General features: G+C 47.5%; 2 protein-coding genes and 1 pseudogene across 2 annotated transcripts; 2 read left to right on the top strand and 1 right to left on the bottom strand.

The window, feature by feature from the left end:
• Positions 1 to 950: 950 nt before the first annotated feature.
• On the top strand, positions 951 to 7151 carry krt18a.1 (keratin 18a, tandem duplicate 1). Its single transcript, XM_084680629.1, has 7 exons — positions 951 to 1554; positions 3804 to 3886; positions 4061 to 4217; positions 5174 to 5338; positions 5636 to 5761; positions 6082 to 6302; positions 6602 to 7151. Exons 1-7 carry the CDS (start codon positions 1129 to 1131, stop codon positions 6720 to 6722), a joined length of 1299 nt encoding a protein of 432 aa, XP_084536755.1. The 5' UTR covers positions 951 to 1128; the 3' UTR covers positions 6723 to 7151.
• A 2187-nt stretch (positions 7152 to 9338) lies between these two features.
• LOC146252734 (keratin, type I cytoskeletal 18-like) lies at positions 9339 to 18930 on the top strand. Its single transcript, XM_084680633.1, has 7 exons — positions 9339 to 9512; positions 10637 to 10719; positions 13912 to 14068; positions 14580 to 14744; positions 14926 to 15051; positions 17613 to 17833; positions 18668 to 18930. Exons 1-7 carry the CDS (start codon positions 9345 to 9347, stop codon positions 18786 to 18788), a joined length of 1041 nt encoding a protein of 346 aa, XP_084536759.1. The 5' UTR covers positions 9339 to 9344; the 3' UTR covers positions 18789 to 18930.
• Positions 11081 to 13178, bottom strand: LOC146252735 (uncharacterized; annotated as a pseudogene).
• Positions 18931 to 20149: the final 1219 nt, after the last annotated feature.

Genomic DNA, 20149 nt, shown 5'->3' with positions numbered 1-20149 from the left:
GGATCACAGGCCAGGTAGACAGACAAACAGACAGGTAGACAAGCAGACAGATAGACAGGTAGACAGGCAGACAGGTAGATAGGCAGACAGGTAAACAGGCAGACAGGTAGACAGGTATGTAGACAGGCAGAAAAGTAGACAGGTAGACAACCAGACAGGTAGACAGGCAGACAGGCAGACAGGCAGACAGGTAGACAGATAGACAGGCAGACAGGTAGACATGTAGACAGATAAACAGGTTGACAGGTGAGGATCCCAGGCCTGGTGTCTGCATTGTGGCTCAGGGTTGTCCTGTCCAGACCTGATCATGACATCTCTGACTCTGAACTTACCTGTGACTAAACAACCTTATCTGTCACCACCACCATCCCTTTAACTCTACCTCTCCCACACCCCAGCCCCTTCTTCCAGTCACACCTTATCCTCCCTTATCCCTCCCTATTATCTTGCAGCTCTCCCTCATTCCTCCCTATACTTCCCTCCATCACACTCAAACATGGAACCATATTTTCTTTATTCTTTTTTGATGTACTGTATATTTTGGACAGTTTAAGTGAAGAGTGGCAGGAAAGGCAGGGAGAGAGCAAGAGGAAGACATGCAACGAAGGGCTTTTACTTTACAATGAATCAATGAATGAATGAATGAATGAATGGTGATGCATCTGTAAAGTTTATAAAAGTATACAGTATACACACAATTAGTGTGGTGTGGTAAAAAAAACATATTTTGACATATTTTCATATACACACCTTGTATTTGCTTGTGTAAATCCTCCGAAAAGGAGCTTCCAATAAACTACTTTGGGAAGTAGTTTGAAAGTTTCAAAAGGAATTCCTGTGGGTGCAGAGCAGAGCAGTGGGAGGGAGGGGGGGCGTGGCCAGGGCTCGGGGCAGGCCAGGGGGTGGGGTCTGTGGGGGCCAGCAGGTTTATAAAAGTGCAGCTGCTTCCTCCCTCCCTCCCCTACCCTTACTGAGGTCTGCCCTCCTTCAGCTCTCTAGTCAGTTTCACTTGCTCAACTCTCTCTCCCTCTGTCAGTCTCTCTCTAGTCAGTCTCACTCGCTACAACTCTCTCTCCCTCGGTCAGTCTCTTTCTCCTTCAGTCTCTCTCCGTCTCTCTCTTCAGCACCATGAGCTACAGAAGCAGCTCGTACTCTGTGCACACCTCCAAGATGCCGTCTGGTCATGTGTCTGTCACCCGCTCCTCAGCCGCCCCCTCCTACCGCGCCGCCAGCATCTACGCAGGGGCTGGGGGCCAGGGGGCCCGCATCTCTTCCTCCTCCTACTCTGGGGTCCGCAGCTCCCAGGGGGGCACAGGGGCATCCCTCTCCTCTTCCCTACAGGTGGGAGGCGACACGGCCAACATCACAGGCAACGAGAAGTTTGCCATGCAGAACCTGAACGAGCGTCTGGCCTCCTACCTGGAGACAGTCAGGAACCTGGAGCAGGCCAACGGCAAGCTAGAGCTGAAGATCAGAGAGGCTCTGGAGAAGAGAGGACCAGACCTCCACGACTACAGCCGCTACCAAGCCATCCTGGACGACCTGCGCAAGAAGGTCAGGGGGAGAGAGAGGGGGGAGAGAGAAGGCCTTTTTCTTTGTTGTGAGGGCCTGAAAAGGAGGGAGGCAGGAGGGGAACTGGTTAGGAGGCATGTGAAGGAGAGGGAGGGAGGGGAGGACTGTGAATACTAAAAGCATACTGCCCAGTCAAGTGGAAAGAGAAATTGAAAGAGAGAGACACGGAGAGAAAGAGAAAAGAGTTGTTGACTTACCATCAGAGGCCAAGAGAGACTCATTAAAGCTATCTGCTGATTAGTTTGTAGTTCATTAACGCTTTCTGCTGTGTAGAGCAAATTAATTTGTAGTTCGTTAAAGCTGTCTGCTGATTGGGGCAGATTACTGCAGGGTGATAGGTGAAGAATGGTGGTGGGCAGGGCACAGGACAGGGCGGAACAGTATGGAAGGGGGGGCAGGGTGGGACAGGAACCAGAATGGGACAGACAGGAAGCAGTTTGTGCAGGCCTGTGGTGATCTGTGGTCAGACTAGTTCCTGGTCGAAATGACCTCTCAGAGGCTGGGGTTGGGAATGAGAGGAACTGTATGTGTGATAAGGGAGAGGGGGGACTCATGGGCACATTAGGAAATACTGACTGGAAATTGAATCATGCATAAGTCATCTAAAATGTTTGTTATTAACCATTTGTGATCTCAGAGTTCAGAAAGTTGTTTCTAAGCCTCTGCAGCTGGGGTAGTGTGTGAAACAGAGAAAGAAGACTGATGAGTGTGTGAAAACGCTAGTTGGAGCAAGGTTGTGTCACCTGGCGTGACAGAGCTGATAAGAGCGGTCACACCTACACAGAGCTGTTATGATGTTCGCTCTCACAGGGTGGAGTTTGGATGAATTAGTTTAGAAGTGCTTTCTTCAACAGCAATTAAACAATACTTCCTACTTCTCTTGATAAAGCCCATTGACAGTGTGTGTTTGTGTGTGAGTGTGTGTTTGTGAGAGAGTATAAGTGTTTGTGTATTTCCAACAATGAGTAACAACACACCCCATCTACCATCAGACTGTGCTTCTTCCTGCTTTTAGTACTCCAGAACTAGGAGATCTAACCCTGCTTTCACTGTGTGACTGCTGTGAACCAGTAGTCTGAGAGGAACATGAGGAAAAAGTTTCCATGTGGAACATTCCAGTCACGCCGTCTGGGTTTGTCCATAGAGCTCAGATAAAATCTCCTCAGGCACTGAGTGATCAATGTATGGCGAGTATGAGTATAAACATACATATCCATCACCATTATTTATAATCAGGATAACTGGTGGAGGATATTGGCTACCAGGACAGCCTCCTAACTCGGTTCCTAGAAGTGAAACTAACTTGGGAACAAGGTCAGTAAACTTTGCCTTGCAAATAAGAACATTTGCAAATGAGAACAAACAAAACGTTTAACCTGGAGGGAAGGAGAGGAGAGGGAAGAGAGGGGGGAGGAAGATAAGGGAGGAGACGAGAGGAGAGGGGTATAGAAGAGAGGAGAGGGGACGAGAGGAGAGGAGAGGGGACGAGAGAGTGGAGGATCACGCAGGTTAAGGTCAGTGCTAGGGAATTGCTAGGGATTGCAGAGTATGTATTAGGGTGGTTTTGGTATGGGTTAAGATTGGGTTTTAGAGTTAGACTATTTATTTGGATGTTAGGATTTGGGGTTGTGATTTTGTTGATCCTGCTGAATATTGACCGCCCACCTTTACAGAATGGTTCTATCCAGTTGAATCTAATTCCACTGCTCAGCGTCACAACTACTTCTGGAGAGCAGGAAGTTATACCCACCCTGTCCATGACACAAACAAGTCTGTATATGATAGCAACAGGAAACCCAACCCAGTGTACACCCACCCACACACACATACACACTTACACGCACACTTACACACACACACGCACACATACATATTTACACACACAGCAGTTGTTCCATTAGGAGTGGTGGCCAGCTGTGTCTGCAGGTTAATGATTGGCTCCATCTCCACTCTGTAACTAAACAAACAGTGGGATAACTGGCTTCAGCAGTTCACACACACACACACATCCACACACATATCCACTCACACACACACATATATCCACTCACACACACACACACATCTACGAGCACTCACATGCAGTTCAGAGTCCTTGACTAGCGGTAGGAGAACACAGCTGTAGGAGAACCCTGATTAGCTGATCAGAAGGTAAACAGAGCTAGGGATAGATAGGTCGTTGTTAACCGCATCTCTGTGTTGTTCCAGAACTGACCTTATCTGTGTTTCAGGTGTTTGATGCCACTGTGGACAATGCTCGTCTGATACTGCAGATTGACAATGCCCGCCTCGCCGCTGACGACTTCAGAGTGAAGTAAGAAGAACCCTGTGTGTTTACACTGATCACAGATCCCTGTGTGTTTACACTGATGAAGCCTCGAGGCCTTAGAAACAGACAGTTAGAGCCACACCCTAGGCACACAGAGGTGGAATAGCCATCAGTGGAGAATGGGGGTCATTACCGAAGGATGTGTGTGCCTGTGTGTAGGTACGAGTCGGAGCTGTCTATCCGCCAGTCTGTGGAGGCTGACATCGTGGGGCTAAGGAAGGTGATTGATGACACCAACTTGGGTCGCATGAACCTGGAGAGCGAGATCGAGGGATTGAAGGAAGAGCTCATCTTCCTCAAGAAGAACCACGACAACGTAAGCTGTCACATGACCCAGCCTCTAACCCAGCCTCTGATCCAGCCTCTAACCCAGCCTCTGAACCAGCCTCTAACCCAGCCTCTGAACCAGCCTCTGAACCAGCCTCCAACACACTTCCCCCAGCTTCTAACTCACCCTCTGAACCAGCCTCGAACCCAGCCTCTAACCCAGCCTCTAACCCAGCCTCCAACACACTTCCCCTAGCCTCTAACCCAGCCTCTAACCCAGCCTCTAACCCAACCTCCAAAACACTTCCCCCAGCCTCTAACCCAGCCTCTAACCCAACCTCCAACACACTTCCCCCAGCCTCCAACACACTTCCCCCAGCCTCTAACCCAGCCTCTAACCCAGCCTCTGAACCAGCCTCTAACCCAGCATCCAACACACTTCCCCCAGCCTCTAACCCAGCCTCCAACACACTTCCCCCAGCTTTTAACACACTTCCCCCATCCTCTAACCCAGCCTCTAACCCAGCCTCTAACCCAGCCTCTGAACCAGCCTCCAACACACTTCCCCCAGCCTCTTAACCAGCCTCTGAACCAGCCTCTTAACCAGCCTCTGAACCAGCCTTCCCCCAGCCTCTAACCCATCCTCTAACCCAGCCTCTTAACCAGCCTCCAACACACTTCCCCCAGCCTCTAACCCATCCTCTAACCCAGCTTCTTAACCAGCCTCTGACCCAGCCTCCAACACACTTCCCCCAGCCTCTAACCCAGCCTGTAACCCAGCCTCTGAACCAGCCTCTAACCCAGCATTCAACACACTTCCCCCAGCCTCTAACCCAGCCTCCAACACACTTCCCCCAGCTTTTAACACACTTCCCCCATCCTCTTACCCAGCCTCTGAACCAGCCTCCAACACACTTCCCCCAGCCGTGCACTCTCATCTGAACCATCCCACCCATTCAACACAAAGGGTACCTCCATCCTGACCTCACATCCTGTCTGTAACAGGAAGTGATGGAGCTGCGTGCCCAGGTGTCCCAGTCTGGAGTGCAGGTGGACGTGGACGCCCCTAAAGGCCACGACCTGGCCCAGATCATGTCTGAGATCAGAGCCAAGTACGAGAAGATGGCCCTGAAGAACCAGGAGGAGCTGAAAGCGTGGCATGAATCTCAGGTGAGCAGGACATCTCGTAGTGAATCCTGTGATGACTTAAGATCTAGAAATGGAAGCCTGACCTGAGCCCAGACACCATCATTTTAGATGTATTAATTTAGCAGAGGCTTTTATACAAAGTGACAAAGAGAGTATATAGAAAGTACAGCATTACGGATCAGAAGTGCAGAGGGTTAGGGTTGGTGAAGTGCATAATTCTAACAGTATTTCGGTGGTTAGAGTCAAGCAACAACAGTCATATTGCAGCTACCTCTGAGGAGGTGGAGAGGAGGTTGAGAGCTGTGCTGTGTTCTGCAGATCACAGAGGTCCAGACCCAAGTGGCCCACAACACAGAGGCCCTACAGAGCTCCCGTTCGGAGGTGAACGACCTCCGCAGACAGCTGCAGACCCTGGAGATCGAGCTGGAGTCCCAGAAGAGCCTGGTTAGACTCACATACTCACACACACACACCCACACACACACTCACACACACACTCACACACACACCCACACACACACGGTCACACTCACACACACACACACACAGACACACACACACACACTCACACTTGAACACTCAACACACACTTGAACACTCATTCAAATCAATTTTCACATGCAACCGACATTAGTACAGATAAACACACCTCCCTCCCTCCCTCCCTCCCTCCCTCCCTCCCTCCCTCCCTCCCTCCCTCCCTCCCTCCCTCCCTCCCTCCCTCCCTCCCTCCCATTCTCTCTCCCCCTCCTCCCCACCTCCAGAAGTCCTCCCTAGAGGGCACTTTGAGGGATGTGGAGATGCGCTACAACCTGGAGATGGACAGTCTGAACGGCGTGCTGCTGGGCGTGGAGGCGGAGCTGACGCAGCTGCGGGGGAACATCCAGCACCAGACGCAGGAGTATGAGGCGCTGCTCAACATCAAGATGAAGCTGGAGGCTGAGATCGCCACCTACAGGAGGCTACTGGATGGGGAGGACTTCCAGTGAGTCACCGTGACAATGAGACAACATGAGAGATGGGGTCGCGAGAACTGTTCTAGAATGTAGACAGATTGTTCTAGAAAATGTAATTCACTGATCTGGAACACTCAGTGACTGTTGTGGAACCACTGGTTGACAGTAACAAAGTGTAATTCATTACTGTTCTTAAGAACTTATATGTTACTCAAGTGTTTCCGTTTTGGGAAACATTTTACTTTTATGTTCTGACACACATACGTACTGTTCTGAAACATCTATTTATCTGTTCTGGAATACATACTGACTTTTCTGGATCTTTCAGGCTGCAAGATGCCCTGGAGGACCAGCGGACAGTGAAGACCAAGGTGATGACAGTCACACAGACGCTGGTGGATGGCAAGGTGGTCTCTTCCAGCACAGAGACCAAGGAGAGGAACCTCTGACCTGCCAGTCCTGTTCACTTCCTGCTTATGCAACTACAGCTGACTGACTGATTCAGGAAGAAGTCTGTTAATGTCTGGTTACACAACACTAAAAAGTAGGGTCACATGACCTCCGGGAGGGCCGACTGGACCAGATGAACACTAACTCATACTCTATTTATTCCATCACTGCCTTAATTGTCGTTGTCTTCAGTGTTTTGATATTTTTTATTTTAGGAGCATAGACATTGACCAAAACATTTAACCTAAGATTGTTGTCAAATCAATATGATTTTAGACATTTCCAAAAATTATACAGAACCGAAAAAATTATCTGCTTGTTATGTGGAACTTTGCATCATCAAGTTTTCAGTCTCTCCAGTTGTGCCTGAAGGGTTAGGGTTAGGTAACCGCTCTGTCCAGACATTTCAATAAAGCCTCCAGCATTCAGCCGAATGTCTAAATGTTTTACTGTGTTTTAACATCAAATCATATTATGAACTAGAAGGTACAATTTCTAGGGAAATTGCGTCGGGTGCAGATGGGTCCTTTTTTTACTGACATTTTACAACTGATATTTGTGGAACTTAGTGGAAGTATGCATACTTATTATTAATGAAAATGGCAAAGATTTAAAAGCATACAATTGTTGCTGCTTATTTCCAATTTAAAATATAAAGGTTGAAGTGTAGAATGAAACTAGCCTGGCTCTGCCCTCCTACGAACATCTCCTCAATTTGGATTTTGCTTCTGTACTAGGTCTGGGAGTTTGACTTTGAAGTCGGTTTTCAGAAACACATTTTTTGTAGGTCCAATCAGCGAACAGGGGGAGTGGCTGAGAACGATGACGTTCAGTAATGGCGGCGGAGAAAGATGCGAGCTAAGCTATTCTGCGGTTGTGGCAACTCTGCCGACTATCCATAATTTAAAGCCGGAGCAAGAACATTCCTTGCTGAGTTTTGTTGGTGGCCATGATGTTGTGGCCATCCTTCCCACAGGGTTCGGGAAAAGTTTGATTTTCTAGCTACGGCAGCTAGCTCCGTTACAGTAGTGGTGAAGGAGTTGGCTAAGGCGAACGCTTGCAGTTGGTTATGGCAGATCAGAGTGGCTCTGGGCAGATCCAATAGTTTTAAACTTCAACGGACGAACCCGCCTTTAAGAAAGTTAACGCTTGTCAATGGAGCGATCCCAGACCCTCTGTACATGTTAAATGTACGAGGGTCTGGTTAGGATCAGGCTAGAATGAAACAGGCTTCTGTTGTCATTTCCCTTAGTGCAAGAGGGAATGGTGATAGGCTATGTTGCAACCTCACGTAGTTGAAACAGTTGCATCAAAACAAAATAATTGGGCAATCCTAAGTAAATATTGTCTGAACCTATATCTAACAATGTTGTCTCTGGTAGTACCTTAGCTGAAATCACAATTCAAACAGTACCCTCTGCAAACTGAAAAAAATCCCCCAAAAACGTAAATAAACTTGAAATCCATTTTAATCAGGAGAGACCTGGGATTGAAAGATGTTTATTACAGAATGATAAATGTACTACAGTGTTTGGAGCTTAGACCCCGGGGGATTATAGATCAACGGGCGCCTGCCCAACATCCGAAGAAGAATCCCCCATGGAGTCCAGACACTGGTGGCGGTGGCGGCAGCCGACGACCAACGAGTCGAAGAGCAGACGAGGAACCGGGTGGCGACGGGGTGGAGGGTCGCGCACTTGATAGAATGGACAAACTACACAGGGAGAGACTCGTATTTAAAAGGCACGGGATCATGTGACAGCGTTCATTGATAGATGGGAGAGCAACTCGACCTGAACCCAGATGACTGCCCGACATAGGAACAGAGGAAGTAGAGCGCTCTTAGCGGGAGGAGTGAGTGGTGGACATTATCGAGCATGCCCGAGTGCAGGGATCGGTCTTGCCTGACTGAACTTGCACTAAGCTTCATTTCTGTAAAACTGGCTAATATAGGTTTACTAGAAGTGCTCATTATGTGATAAGCTAACCAAGGATGAGAAAAGGAGGGGCGCTATGGGGCAAATAAACTGTATGGAGGAGGAGGGAAGGGCACCATGGGAATACTGTGTCAATTTAGCTTCACTTTTATTTCTGCTGCTGGCTTATTTCCGTAACAACAGTTACCCCCGTTCTGCGTTCGTGCCTTTTTTACACTTTAACAGGCTGTAAAAGGTCTACTGATAAGAGACCAGAGGTGAAGGCAGGTGTCTGGGGCGGAGTCTGCTCCAGAGGTGAAAGGTCATGCAGAGATAGGGAACTGAAGGAGGGGTGTGACACACCCCAGTGTTGCTCTGCACACATAAAACCCCATCCCTCCGCCACTCTGCTTAGCTCAGAGTTCATCTGTCTGTCTTTCCAACTCTCTCCTCTTCACCGCTCTGATGGAAAATCTCAGCACCTCCTTGTACGCGCTGAATGTGGACCGGGGCAGCAGGGCCTTTCAGAGCCTCACTGGGGGGGGCGGGGGGGCCGGGGGGGGGTGGTACGCCCACGGCGGTCTGGGTTGGGGGGCTGGGGGCCAGGCTGCAAGGATGTCTACAGTCTCCAGCTCACGGATGATCAGCTCTGGGGGGGCCTGGGGGCCTGGGGGGGGCGGGGGGGCCGGGGGAGAGAAGTTTGCCATGCAGAACCTTAACGAGCGTCTAGCCTCCTACCTGGAGACAGTCAGGAACCTGGAGCAGGCCAACGGCAAGCTAGAGCTGAAGATCAGAGAGGCTCTGGAGAAGAGAGGACCAGACCTCCACGACTACAGCCGCTACCAGGCCATCCTGGACGACCTGCGTGAGAAGGTGAGGGGGAATTGCTAACAAAGGCAGAGATAGAAACACAAGCCAGTTCAGAAACTCAGCAGGTCTAAAGTGTTGTGATGAATCAGTCTACTTTGTTGTGATGTATCAGTGTTAGAATTACAATTAGTGCTGTCAAACGATTAAAATATTTAATCGCGATTAATCGCATTAATGTCATAGTGAACATTTTTATCTATTCTAAATGTCCCTTGATTTCCTTTTGTCCAATTATTTTTTCTCATTTGAATGCTCTTATCAACATGGAGAAGTGGATCGGATTGCTTGGTGCAAATGTATTTTTTTACGCCATTTCGGCGTCTCGCACTCGCCATCCACTCAAAACGTAACGTTAGCTCACTACTCTTTAGTCGGCTCGCAAGCCCAAACAAGTGTATACGGCGTGCCTGTTGTTTTGTTTCCGGTCTAGCTAGATCCATTGTGGTGTTTTCTAACGTCAGTAGTTGTTGCAACAGCATGTGAAAAAAACGACAACATTTGCTATGCCAAAAAGAATGTTAATTGCGCGATAACAAAATAGCCGCCGTTAAAATGGGTTTGCGTTAACGCCGTTATTAACGCGTTAAACTGACAGCACTAATTACATTACATTACATTTAGTCATTTAGCAGACACTCTTATGCAGAGCGACTTACAGTAAGTACAGGGACATTCCCCCTGAGGCAAGTAGGGTGAAGTGCCTTTCCAAGGACTCAACATCATTTAGCATGGCCGGGAATCTAACTGGAAACCTTTGGACTAATAGCCCGATTCCCTAACCGTTCAGCCATCTGACCCCTGAATTAGACATCACAATGACTTCTGTCCCTCTTCCTTATCTCTGAGTTATCAACGTGGACTTTGGATCCACGTCTCAACACCAGCTCTACTTCCTGCTTCACTGGAATTTGTATTCAAGATCATAAAATAGAGTTAGGATCATAAAATACTGGACCTTGACTGGGAATGTCCCGTCATTGTTCAAAGTGAAAGCCACCATTTCAATCTAGGGTTAGGGTCCCCAAGGGTTAGGGTTACCATCAGGGTTAAGGTCATTAAGGGTCACCATCAGGGTTAGGGTCACCCCCATGGTTACCAGGGTAACTGTTTTCAGTCTTACCCCCCAGATAATGGAGATGACGATAACCAACGCTGGACTGGTGATGCAAACTGACAACCATGACCTTGCTGCTACTGACTTCCGGAACAAGTTAGTGTGTGTGCATGCGTGTGGGGAGGAGGAGTAGGGGAGTTAGAATCAGAATCAGAATTCGGTTCATTCGCCATGTATGTTATACAAACACAGAATTTACTGTGGCAGGGAGATGCAAACATTAAACATATACAAATCTTAAATTAAGTAAAGGTACAAAAGTTTAACTATTCCTAAGAACTAAACAATCTAAGAATAAAACAATTGAAAATAAAATATATATAAAAATAAGAATAAGAATGAGCAGCATGAGTGGTCAACATAATGCAATCAGATACTAGGTTAAATAATGAATGAATGTCAGTGGGAGTCCTTGGCCTTTTTGAAGAGGCCAGTAGCAGATGGAAAGAAACTGTTCTTATGGCGTGAGGCTTTGATCCTGATGGACCGCAGCCTCCTGCCGGAGGGGAGTAGCTGGAACAGGGAGTGTCCAGGGTGGGAGGAGTCGGCCACAATCTTCCTCACTCACCTCAGGGTCCTCGAGGTGTGCAGGTCCTCGAGGGAAGGCAGATTGCAGCCGATCACCTTACATTTACATGTATTCATTTAGCAGACGCTTTTATCCAAAGCGACTTCCAAGAGAGAGCTTTACAAAGTGCATAGGTCACTGATAATAACAACAAGATAACCCCAAAGCATTGCGTGTAGCCAAAACAAGAAGTACACATTGTGAACAACCAAAAAATAAGTGCTAAAGGGAGGAAACCATAAGAGCATGTAGTTAAACAAGTTACAATTAAACAACATGAAACTCTAAGTGCAAGTTTACCTGTAGGAAAGCAATAAAAATAGGATTAACTAAAATAGAAAACAGTTTAAATCAGCTACCACTAACAAACAAGAGCAACAGTCTAAGCAAGAGTCATTGTGATCCTTGAGGAAACCAGCGTTGGGTTCAGCAAACCATTCCTAAGTACCGTTGTACTCCCGGAACAAGTGCGGCTTGAGCCTTCTCTTGAAGGTGGAGAGACAGTCTGTGTCTCTGATGGAGGTGGGGAGTTGATTCCACCACTGGGGGGCCAGGCAGGAGAAGAGCTTGTGTTGGGATCGGGCGGTCTTGAGCGGTGGGACCACCAGGCGGTTGACTGAAGAAGACCGTAGGTGGCGGGTGGGGGTGTAAGGCTGCAGGAGAGACTTGATGTAGTCGGGTGCAGTCCCGTTCACTGCTCGGAAGGTCAGTACCAGGGTCTTGAATCTGATGCGGGCCGTGATGGGTAACCAGTGGAGGGAAATGAGGAGCGGAGTAACGTGGGAGCATCTGGGTAGATTGTAGACCAGGCATGCCGCTGCGTTCTGAATCCTCTGAAGAGGTCGGGTTGTGCATGCTGGGAGGCCGGCGAGCAGCAAGTTGCAGTAGTCCAACTTGGAGAAGACCAGTGCTTGGACTAGCAACTGGGTGAAGTGCTCAGACAAGTATCTCCTGATCTTCCGGATGTTGTAGAGGGTGAATCTACACGACCGGGAGACCGCAGCAATGTGGGCCGTGAGGGAGAGCTCATCATCTATGGTAACCCCAAGGTTCCTGGCAGAGGATGAGGGGGTCACCGTCGCAGATCCCAGGGTGATTGAGAGGTCGTGGGAGATGGAGGGTTTGGCCGGGATGATGAGAAGTTCTGTTTTGGCGAGGTTCAGCTGGAGGTGGTGCTCGGTCATCCAGGCGGAGGCAGGCCTGTGAGGCAGGCCTCAATCCTAGCTGAGATCCCCGGATCGGTCGGGGGGAACGACAGGTACAGCTGCGTGTCGTCAGCGTAACAGTGGTAGGAGAAGCCATGGGAGGTGATAATTGGTCCAAGTGAGGTGGTGTACAGGGAGAAGAGGAGGGGTCCAAAGACAGAGCCCTGTGGGAGGACGGAGCCCTGTGGGAGAGTGTAGAGGGGGGGACACATGGGTGTGAGGGGGTAGATCAGGAGAGTCCAATTGTCTTTCAAATCTACAGTAGAACTCGTTCAGGTTGTTGGCCAGGAAGGGTCGTTAGTGGTGTGGGGGGCTCTGGCCTTGCAGTTGGTAATCTGCCTGAGCCCTCTCCAGACAGAAGCAGAGTTGTTAGCAAAGAACTGGCGCTTCAGTCTTTCTGAGTACAGTCGTTTAGCCTCTCTCACCACCTTGCTAAACCTGTTCTTCGACTCCTTGAATCTGTCTCTATCCCCACTCCTAAAGGCTTCCTCCTTCTCTGACCTCAACCTTCTGAGCTCTGCTGAGAACCAGGGTTTGTCGTTGTTGAAGCTCACCCTGGTGTGTGTTGGAATACAGCAGTCCTCACAGAAGCTGATGTATGATGTCACAGCCTCTGTGAGTTCATCCAGACTATTGGCAGCAGTCGTGAACATATCCCAGTCAGTACAGTCCAAGCACGCCCGCAGATCCTCCATAGCCTCACTGGTCCACTGTTTTGATGTCCTCACAACAGGTTTACAGAGCTTTAATTTCTGCCTGTATGCAGGAATCAGGTGGACCATGGTATGGTCAGAGTGGCCCAGTGCTGCACGAGGGACGGCGTGGTAGGCTCTACTGACTGTAGTGTAGCAGTGATCCAGAGTGTTCTCTTCTCTGGTTGGGCATTTGATGAATTGTCTGTATTTAGGGAGTTTGTGAGATTACCTTTGTTAAAGTCGCCGAGTACGATAACAAGGGAATCCGGATTTGCTCGCTCCACACTCAGAATCTGGTTGGCGAGCATGCGTAGGGCCTCTTTAACTTGTGGACTCGGTTCTCGGGGACAAATTCTCGTGGCGAGCCTAAAGGTTAACAGTTTATAAAAAATGATTCCAGATCCGGAGAACAATGTTGCAGAATCACTGTCACATCTACACACCAGCCATTGTTGATGTAGAAACAAATACCACCGCCTTTGGTTTTGCCAGAGAGTGCAGGGTCCCGATCAGCTCTCATGAGTTGAAACCCTGCCAGATGTAAGGCGGTGTCCGGGATCAAATCACACAGCCATGTCTCCGTGAAGCACAAAACCAAAGATGAAAGAAAGTCTCAGTTAGTGTGTGTGCATGCACGTGTGAGGAGGAAGAGGGGGAGGAGGGGGAGGTGGAGGGGGAGGGGGGGGGGAGGAGGAGGAGGGTTAGTGTGTGTGAATGCAAGTGTGGCTGTGTTTGTGTCCAGGGTTGTATGGTTGTAGTTGTGTTCAGAGTATGTATTTAGTCATGCGGTTGAGTTCAGGGTGTTTGTGGTTGTGTGCAGGCTGGAGTACGAGAGGCAGGTGCGCCAGGCGGTGGAGGCTGACTTGGCTGAGCTGCGGAAGGTTCTGGATGACACCAACGTGATGCGTCTGCACCTGGAGAGCAACATCGAGTCCCTGAAAGTGGAGCTTATCACCCTGCAGAAGAACCACCAGGCTGTAAGCCCCCCTTACTTTCTTTATTTTGACTGGATGAGGCCACTGCAGGACATGAAAATGCAAAATGCATCTTGATAGAAGAGGAATGGTTGTAGTGGCCAGGACGGTGCCCATAGATTCACAGATGAGTGTTAAAGTGCAACTAAACTCCAAAACCTTAGTTTTAGGTTACACCCCTCTGGTTGATACTCACACATGCCTAAACTCATCAATGCTGGTCTTGAATCCAACAAATCTTCGCAAAAGTGTTACTTTACATAATTTTGTGGTAAATCACAGCTCTTTTTGCTCCTAGCGGTCAAAATGTTTGAAGTTAAACATTGTATGAGGGCCTTTATTACAGGGAGGGTTCAGTATGATAATTTGCTGTGTTCATCATTTACCCCCACTCACAACTTTTCAACATTAGTAATTGTTCTTTTTGAAAACGATCAGTTCTCTTTAAACCTGTCCTAGGTATTAATAGAACTTAACACTAACCCATCCGGGCCTCACATCCTGTCTGTAACAGGAAGTGATGGAGCTGCGTGCCCAGGTGTCCCAGTGTGGAGTGCAGGTGGACGTGGACGCCCCTAAAGGCCACGACCTGGCCCAGATAATGTCTGAGATCAGAGCCAAGTACGAGAAGATGGCCCTGAAGAACCAGGAGGAGCTGAAAGCGTGGCATGAAACCAAAGTATGATTATGATCTTTACTGACACCTCCCAATATAATGTGCAGACGTTTGTTAACTGATGTGCATGTGTGTGTGTATGCGTGTGTGTCTCTATGTGTGTTTTTGCATGTGTGTGTGATGTGTATGGTGTGTGTGTGTGTGGTGTGTGTGTGTATGGTGTGTGTGTGTGGTGTGTGTCCAGATCACAGAGGTGCAGATCCAGGTGACAGAGAACACAGCGTCTCTACAGCAGGCCGCCGTCACAGTGAGTGACCATCGCAGGTCCATGCAAACTCTCCAGATAGACCTGCAGTCTCACATCAGTCAGGTGACCTCCCAGTTACACATCACATCACCACATCACTAACCCGCCATCACATCACTAACCCTCCATCACATCACTAACCCTCCATCACATCACTAACCCTCCATCACATCACTAACCCTCCATCAAATCATTAACCCTCCATCACATCACTAACCCTCCATCACATCACTAACCCTCCATCACATCACTAACCCTCCATCACATCACTAACCCTCCATCACATCACTAACCCTCCATCACATCACTAACCCTCCATTACATCACTAACCCTCCATCACATCACTAACCCTCCATCACATCACTAACCCTCCATCACATCACTAACCCTCCATCACATCACTAACCCTCCATTACATCACTAACCCTCCATCACATCACTAACCCTCCATCACATCACTAACCCGCCATCACATCACTAACCCTCCATCACATCACTAACCCTCCATCACATCACTAACCCTCCATCACATCACTAACCCTCCATCACATCACTAACCCTCCATTACATCACTAACCCTCCATCACATCACTAACCCTCTATCACATCACTAACCCTCCATCACATCACTAACCCTCCATTACATCACTAACCCTCCATCACATCACTAACCCTCCATCACATCACTAACCCTCCATTACATCACTAACCCTCCATCACATCACTAACCCTCCATCACATCACTAACCCTCCATCACATCACTAACCCTGCATCACATCACTAACCGACCATCACATCACTAACCCTCCATTACATCACTAACCCTCCGTTACATCACTAACCCTCCCAGTTACATGCAGAATTGGCAAAAGTACATAGACTACACCTTTTCACTCAAGTTAAAGCAAAGTATAGCCTTTGACATTTACTTGTAAAGTAAATGTAAAAGTAAAAAGTAGCAATTACTACTACCTGTTTTAGTGTCACGCTTGGTAACTGGACCTCATATTATATTAATACAAAAAGACACAATAGACACGCAGCGCATTCACCAGGAATCCTTTATGACAGCGGTCCCCAACCTTTTTTGCGCCACGGACCGGTTTAATGTTGCAATATTTTCACGGACCGGCCTTTAAGGTGTGGCGCATAAATACATAAAATAAAATGATACGACCGGCATCACCTGTTGCGATGAAGCCATATTTTAAGTAGGACTCCTGATAGTGTCTGTTAAATGCAGCTTTCTTTTTCTTGGAAGTCGTAGGCTCTTCTTCCGTCTCCTCACTGGGCCTTTTCCCCTTCCCAAAGAAACTTTCTAAAGACGTTTGTTTTTTACTCATTTTGTTAGCAAGTTGTAGGTTTCATTTGAGCGGCAACGTACCGAGTAACCGAGACAAGCTACAAGAGTACGTGATAGACGGATGTAACAACCAGAGGGAATCCGGTCATTTTTCAAAATAAATTTTTTTTTAATTTTTTTTTAATAAAACTGAAATAATGTAATTATTTATTCTTTCTCTGCGGACCGGTACCAAATGACCCACGGACCGGTACCGGGTTGTAACCCGGGGGTTGGGAACCGCTGCTTTATGACACAGAAAATGTCAAACAATTTCAAACATCCTCATATATGGCCATGGGTGAACAGGAATGTCTCTATTCTCAGTCATGTTGACATTGCTGACTCCCTCTGTCTCATCCACAATATTAGCCACTATTCTTGTTGCCTTCTGCCTTGCTCCATGGTAGCTTCATAGACTAGCTTACATCTGTTGTTCATGATAGCCAGGAAATGAAAAAAGGTGCACAATGACAAGAAATTATATTGATTATGCCACCAAATATATATTAAAACTAAAGTTAGGAACCTGGTTTGAAAATGTACTTCCCTTTCTGCAACAGTGTAACAACAGTGTAATGTTAGTGTAAAAACAGTGTAAACACAGTTTCAAAAGTGTAATAACAGTGAAGAAGTAGAAAGTTCAGACATTTGTGTAAAACATGTAAGAAGTGAAAGCAATTCTTGTCAGAAAAAGTAAAAGTACTGATACCAGATAAAATCTTCTTAAGTTCAGTAACCAAGTAGGTGGCTGAGCGGGTAGAGTAATCTGAAGGTTGCCAGTTCGATTCCCAGCCCGGACGTTGTGTCCTTGGGCAAGGCACTTCACCCTACTTGCCTCGGGGAGAATGTCCCTATACGTACTGTAAGTCGCTCTGGATAAGAGCGTCTGCTAAATGATTAAATCTAAATGTAGAAGTAATAACAGTGAAGAAGTAGAAAGTTCACATATTTGTGTAAACCTTTTTTGTAAAAGGTTGACTGAAAAATGTATAGGGAAATTCTGATACCAGAAAGAGTACAGTAATAAAGTATTTGTACTTTGTTACTTCCCATATCTGTCACTAACTCATCATCACATCATTGAACCTCCTAAACAGTAACACTATCGATCTTATTCATCCAACAATCTCTATCCAACCAGCCAAGGCATTAACTCCATCCAACACTACATAACCAGCCAAGACAATAACACAATAAAAAGGAAACATTTCATATTGTCATAGTCCCCTGCTAAAGGCACAGTACACAATGTGGTCTCTCTGCTCCCAACCTTCCAGAGATCCTCCCTGGAGGCTACAGTGCGAGACGTGGCAATGCGCTACAACCTGGAGATGGACAAGTACAACAGCATGCTGTTGCAGCGGGAGGCGGAGCTAACGCAGCTACGCGCTAGTGTCTCCCTGCAGACCCAGGAATACCAGGCCCTTCTCAACATCAAGATGAAGCTGGAGGCTGAGATTGCCACCTACAGGAAGCTGCTAGACGGGGGGAACTTCAAGTAAGTCAGTAGTAGCATAGCATAGCATTTTATAGCATAACAAGTACAGTCATGGCCATAAGTTTTGCCAATGACAAATGTTGTATTTTGCTAAATTTGCTGGTTCAGTATTTGAGGAAAATGTTTTCACATGTTTCTATAGAATACTGGAATACAATAAGGCACTAAGATTTTTTGAGGTGAAAATGTTAAATTTAGGCAAATGGTCCCCTCTTTTACAGCAGTCAATCTGCTCTTAAAATACATTCAGAATTCTGATAGAGTGATTTCACCTGGCTAGAACTAGTTCACACTTTCCCCTGTGCTGATGATATGACTTACTGAAATTATGTTAGCAATCATTTTATGCCAAGGCCCAGCAAGCTTTGCAAACACAAAATGTATGTCGCTCCCAATACTTTTGGCCACGGTTGTACAACACAGCACAACATAGCAAAGCACAACATAGCAAAGCATAGTGTTGCACAGCATAGCAAAACATTGAATTACTTTTCATATTATTGTTTAGTTAATCTTAGCTTAGCATAATTTAGCCTACATTAGTTTACAAAAGCATAGCATTGCATTTAACCATACTCTAAAACCAAACAAGTTAGCTTTCATGCCATTGAATATTTAACATTTCCATAGAACTGGACTGGTTTGTGGAGCTTTGTATGACTTGTGTATGTTCAGCTCTACTTGTCCTGTTTAGATAAATCAGCAAATCACATGCAAACTAGGCACATGCAAAAGATGGGAGCGTGGCTTTCATATGGAAATCATATGACTAGCAGTGTCCTGTATTTCATCACTTCCCTGTCCCCCTTCCTCCCTTTGTGCTCCCCCCTGCAGACTGGAAGATGCTGTAGAGCTGGAGAACACGTCCCACGTGACGGAGAGTACAAAGGTGTTCACAGTCACCCAGACGCTGGTGGACGGCAAGGTTGTTTCTGAGACCCAGGATGTCAAGTGAACCGTGGAAAAACATGAACACAGCCAAGCACCTCTGCAGCTGCCTGAATGCTGTGTTAGTTAACCCACCATCAGTATTAATACTGTGTTCATGTAATGGATGCTTCTGTATCAATAAACACACCATCGATTCACTGAAAGAACATGGCTGGTTTTCATTGGGTTAGTTCACCTTATCTGTGGACGGTTGCCATAGTAACACTGTATCTGTAGGTTGTTGCTGTAGTAACAGTGTATCTGCAGGTTGTTGCTGTAGTAAAAGTGTTTATGTAAGTTGTTACCATAGTAACAGTGTATCCTGGGTTGCAGTGTTGGGTGCCAGGTCGTGGTCCTTCTCCTTCTCTCCTGCCCAGTCCACTCATCCCTAGTCTCTCTCCTGCCCAGTCCACTCATCCCTTGTCTCTCTCCTGCCCAGTCCACTCATCCCTTGTCCCTCTCCTGCCCAGTCCACTCATCCCTAGTCCCTCTCCTGCCCAGTCCACTCATCCCTAGTCCCTCTCCTGCCCAGTCCACTCATCCCTAGTCCCTCTCCCAACCCTGCTGGTTGTCCTGCTCATTAGTCTGCCTGCTCCAGCTGTCTGATAAGACCTGACCTGGAGAGGCTGCAGATCATGTGGTTGTTTGTGTAAGGGTGATGGAAGAGCTTCCAGAGGTGGGAACCACCCAGTGGACTCTTCACTCTCAGTAAAGCAGAAAAGCACAGCCAACATAGCTTCACAGAAAACATTAAACAATATTATTATAGTTTACTTTTACAGTAGCACAGAGCTCATGTGCTGATGAAGGGAATCCCTGGAGGAGTTCCTCTTTTGCTGACAGACGAGACTGGAGGTTCTCTCTTCTCTGGTCCCGTCCATTCAGGGGCTTAGAGCCCTCCCTCCCTCCGGACACACTTGTCTATTGTTCTTGCCTTTACGCCTTTGTGAAACCAGAGCCAGGACACTGGAGAGAACACAGCATTCCACAGAAGAGAGACGGGAAATTAAGAAAGGGTGTGTGTGTCTGTGTGTGTGTGTGTGTGTGTGTGTCTGTGTGTGTGTGTGTGTCTGTGTGTGTCTGTGTGTGTGTGTGTGCGTCTGTGTGTGTGTGTGTGTGTGTGGGTGTGTGTGTCTGTGTGTGTGTGTGTCTGTGTGTGTCTGTGTGTGTGTCTGTGTGTGGGTGTGTGTGTCTGTGTGTGTGTCTGTGTGTGTGTGTCTGTGTGTGTGTGTGTGTGTGTCTCTGTGTCTGTGTGTGTGGGTGTGTGTGAGAGACAGAGCCATTGCGCGTCATTAGAGACTGTCTTGCATAACTTCCATTCCTGGGGTCCAGTTAGAGGTTGTGTTCAGAGGCTGTACTTAGAGGCTATGTTTAGAGGTTGTGTCC

Source organism: Hypomesus nipponensis, chromosome 18 (genome assembly GCF_054491055.1).
Source record: "Hypomesus nipponensis isolate SF chromosome 18, ASM5449105v1, whole genome shotgun sequence".
NCBI lineage: Eukaryota > Metazoa > Chordata > Actinopteri > Osmeriformes > Osmeridae > Hypomesus > Hypomesus nipponensis.
This window is presented reverse-complemented; position numbering and strand designations above follow the sequence as displayed.

Coding starts and splice junctions, on each gene's coding strand:
- LOC146252734 (XM_084680633.1), top strand. CDS start 9,345: ATGCAGAACCTTAACGAGCGTCTAGCCTCCTACCTGGAGACAGTCAGG. Junction 15,052..17,612: donor TGCAGTCTCACATCAGTCAG/GTGACCTCCCAG, acceptor CCAACCTTCCAG/AGATCCTCCCTGGAGGCTAC. Junction 17,834..18,667: donor CTAGACGGGGGGAACTTCAA/GTAAGTCAGTAG, acceptor TCCCCCCTGCAG/ACTGGAAGATGCTGTAGAGC.
- krt18a.1 (XM_084680629.1), top strand. CDS start 1,129: ATGAGCTACAGAAGCAGCTCGTACTCTGTGCACACCTCCAAGATGCCG. Junction 4,218..5,173: donor TCAAGAAGAACCACGACAAC/GTAAGCTGTCAC, acceptor TGTCTGTAACAG/GAAGTGATGGAGCTGCGTGC. Junction 5,762..6,081: donor TGGAGTCCCAGAAGAGCCTG/GTTAGACTCACA, acceptor CCCCACCTCCAG/AAGTCCTCCCTAGAGGGCAC.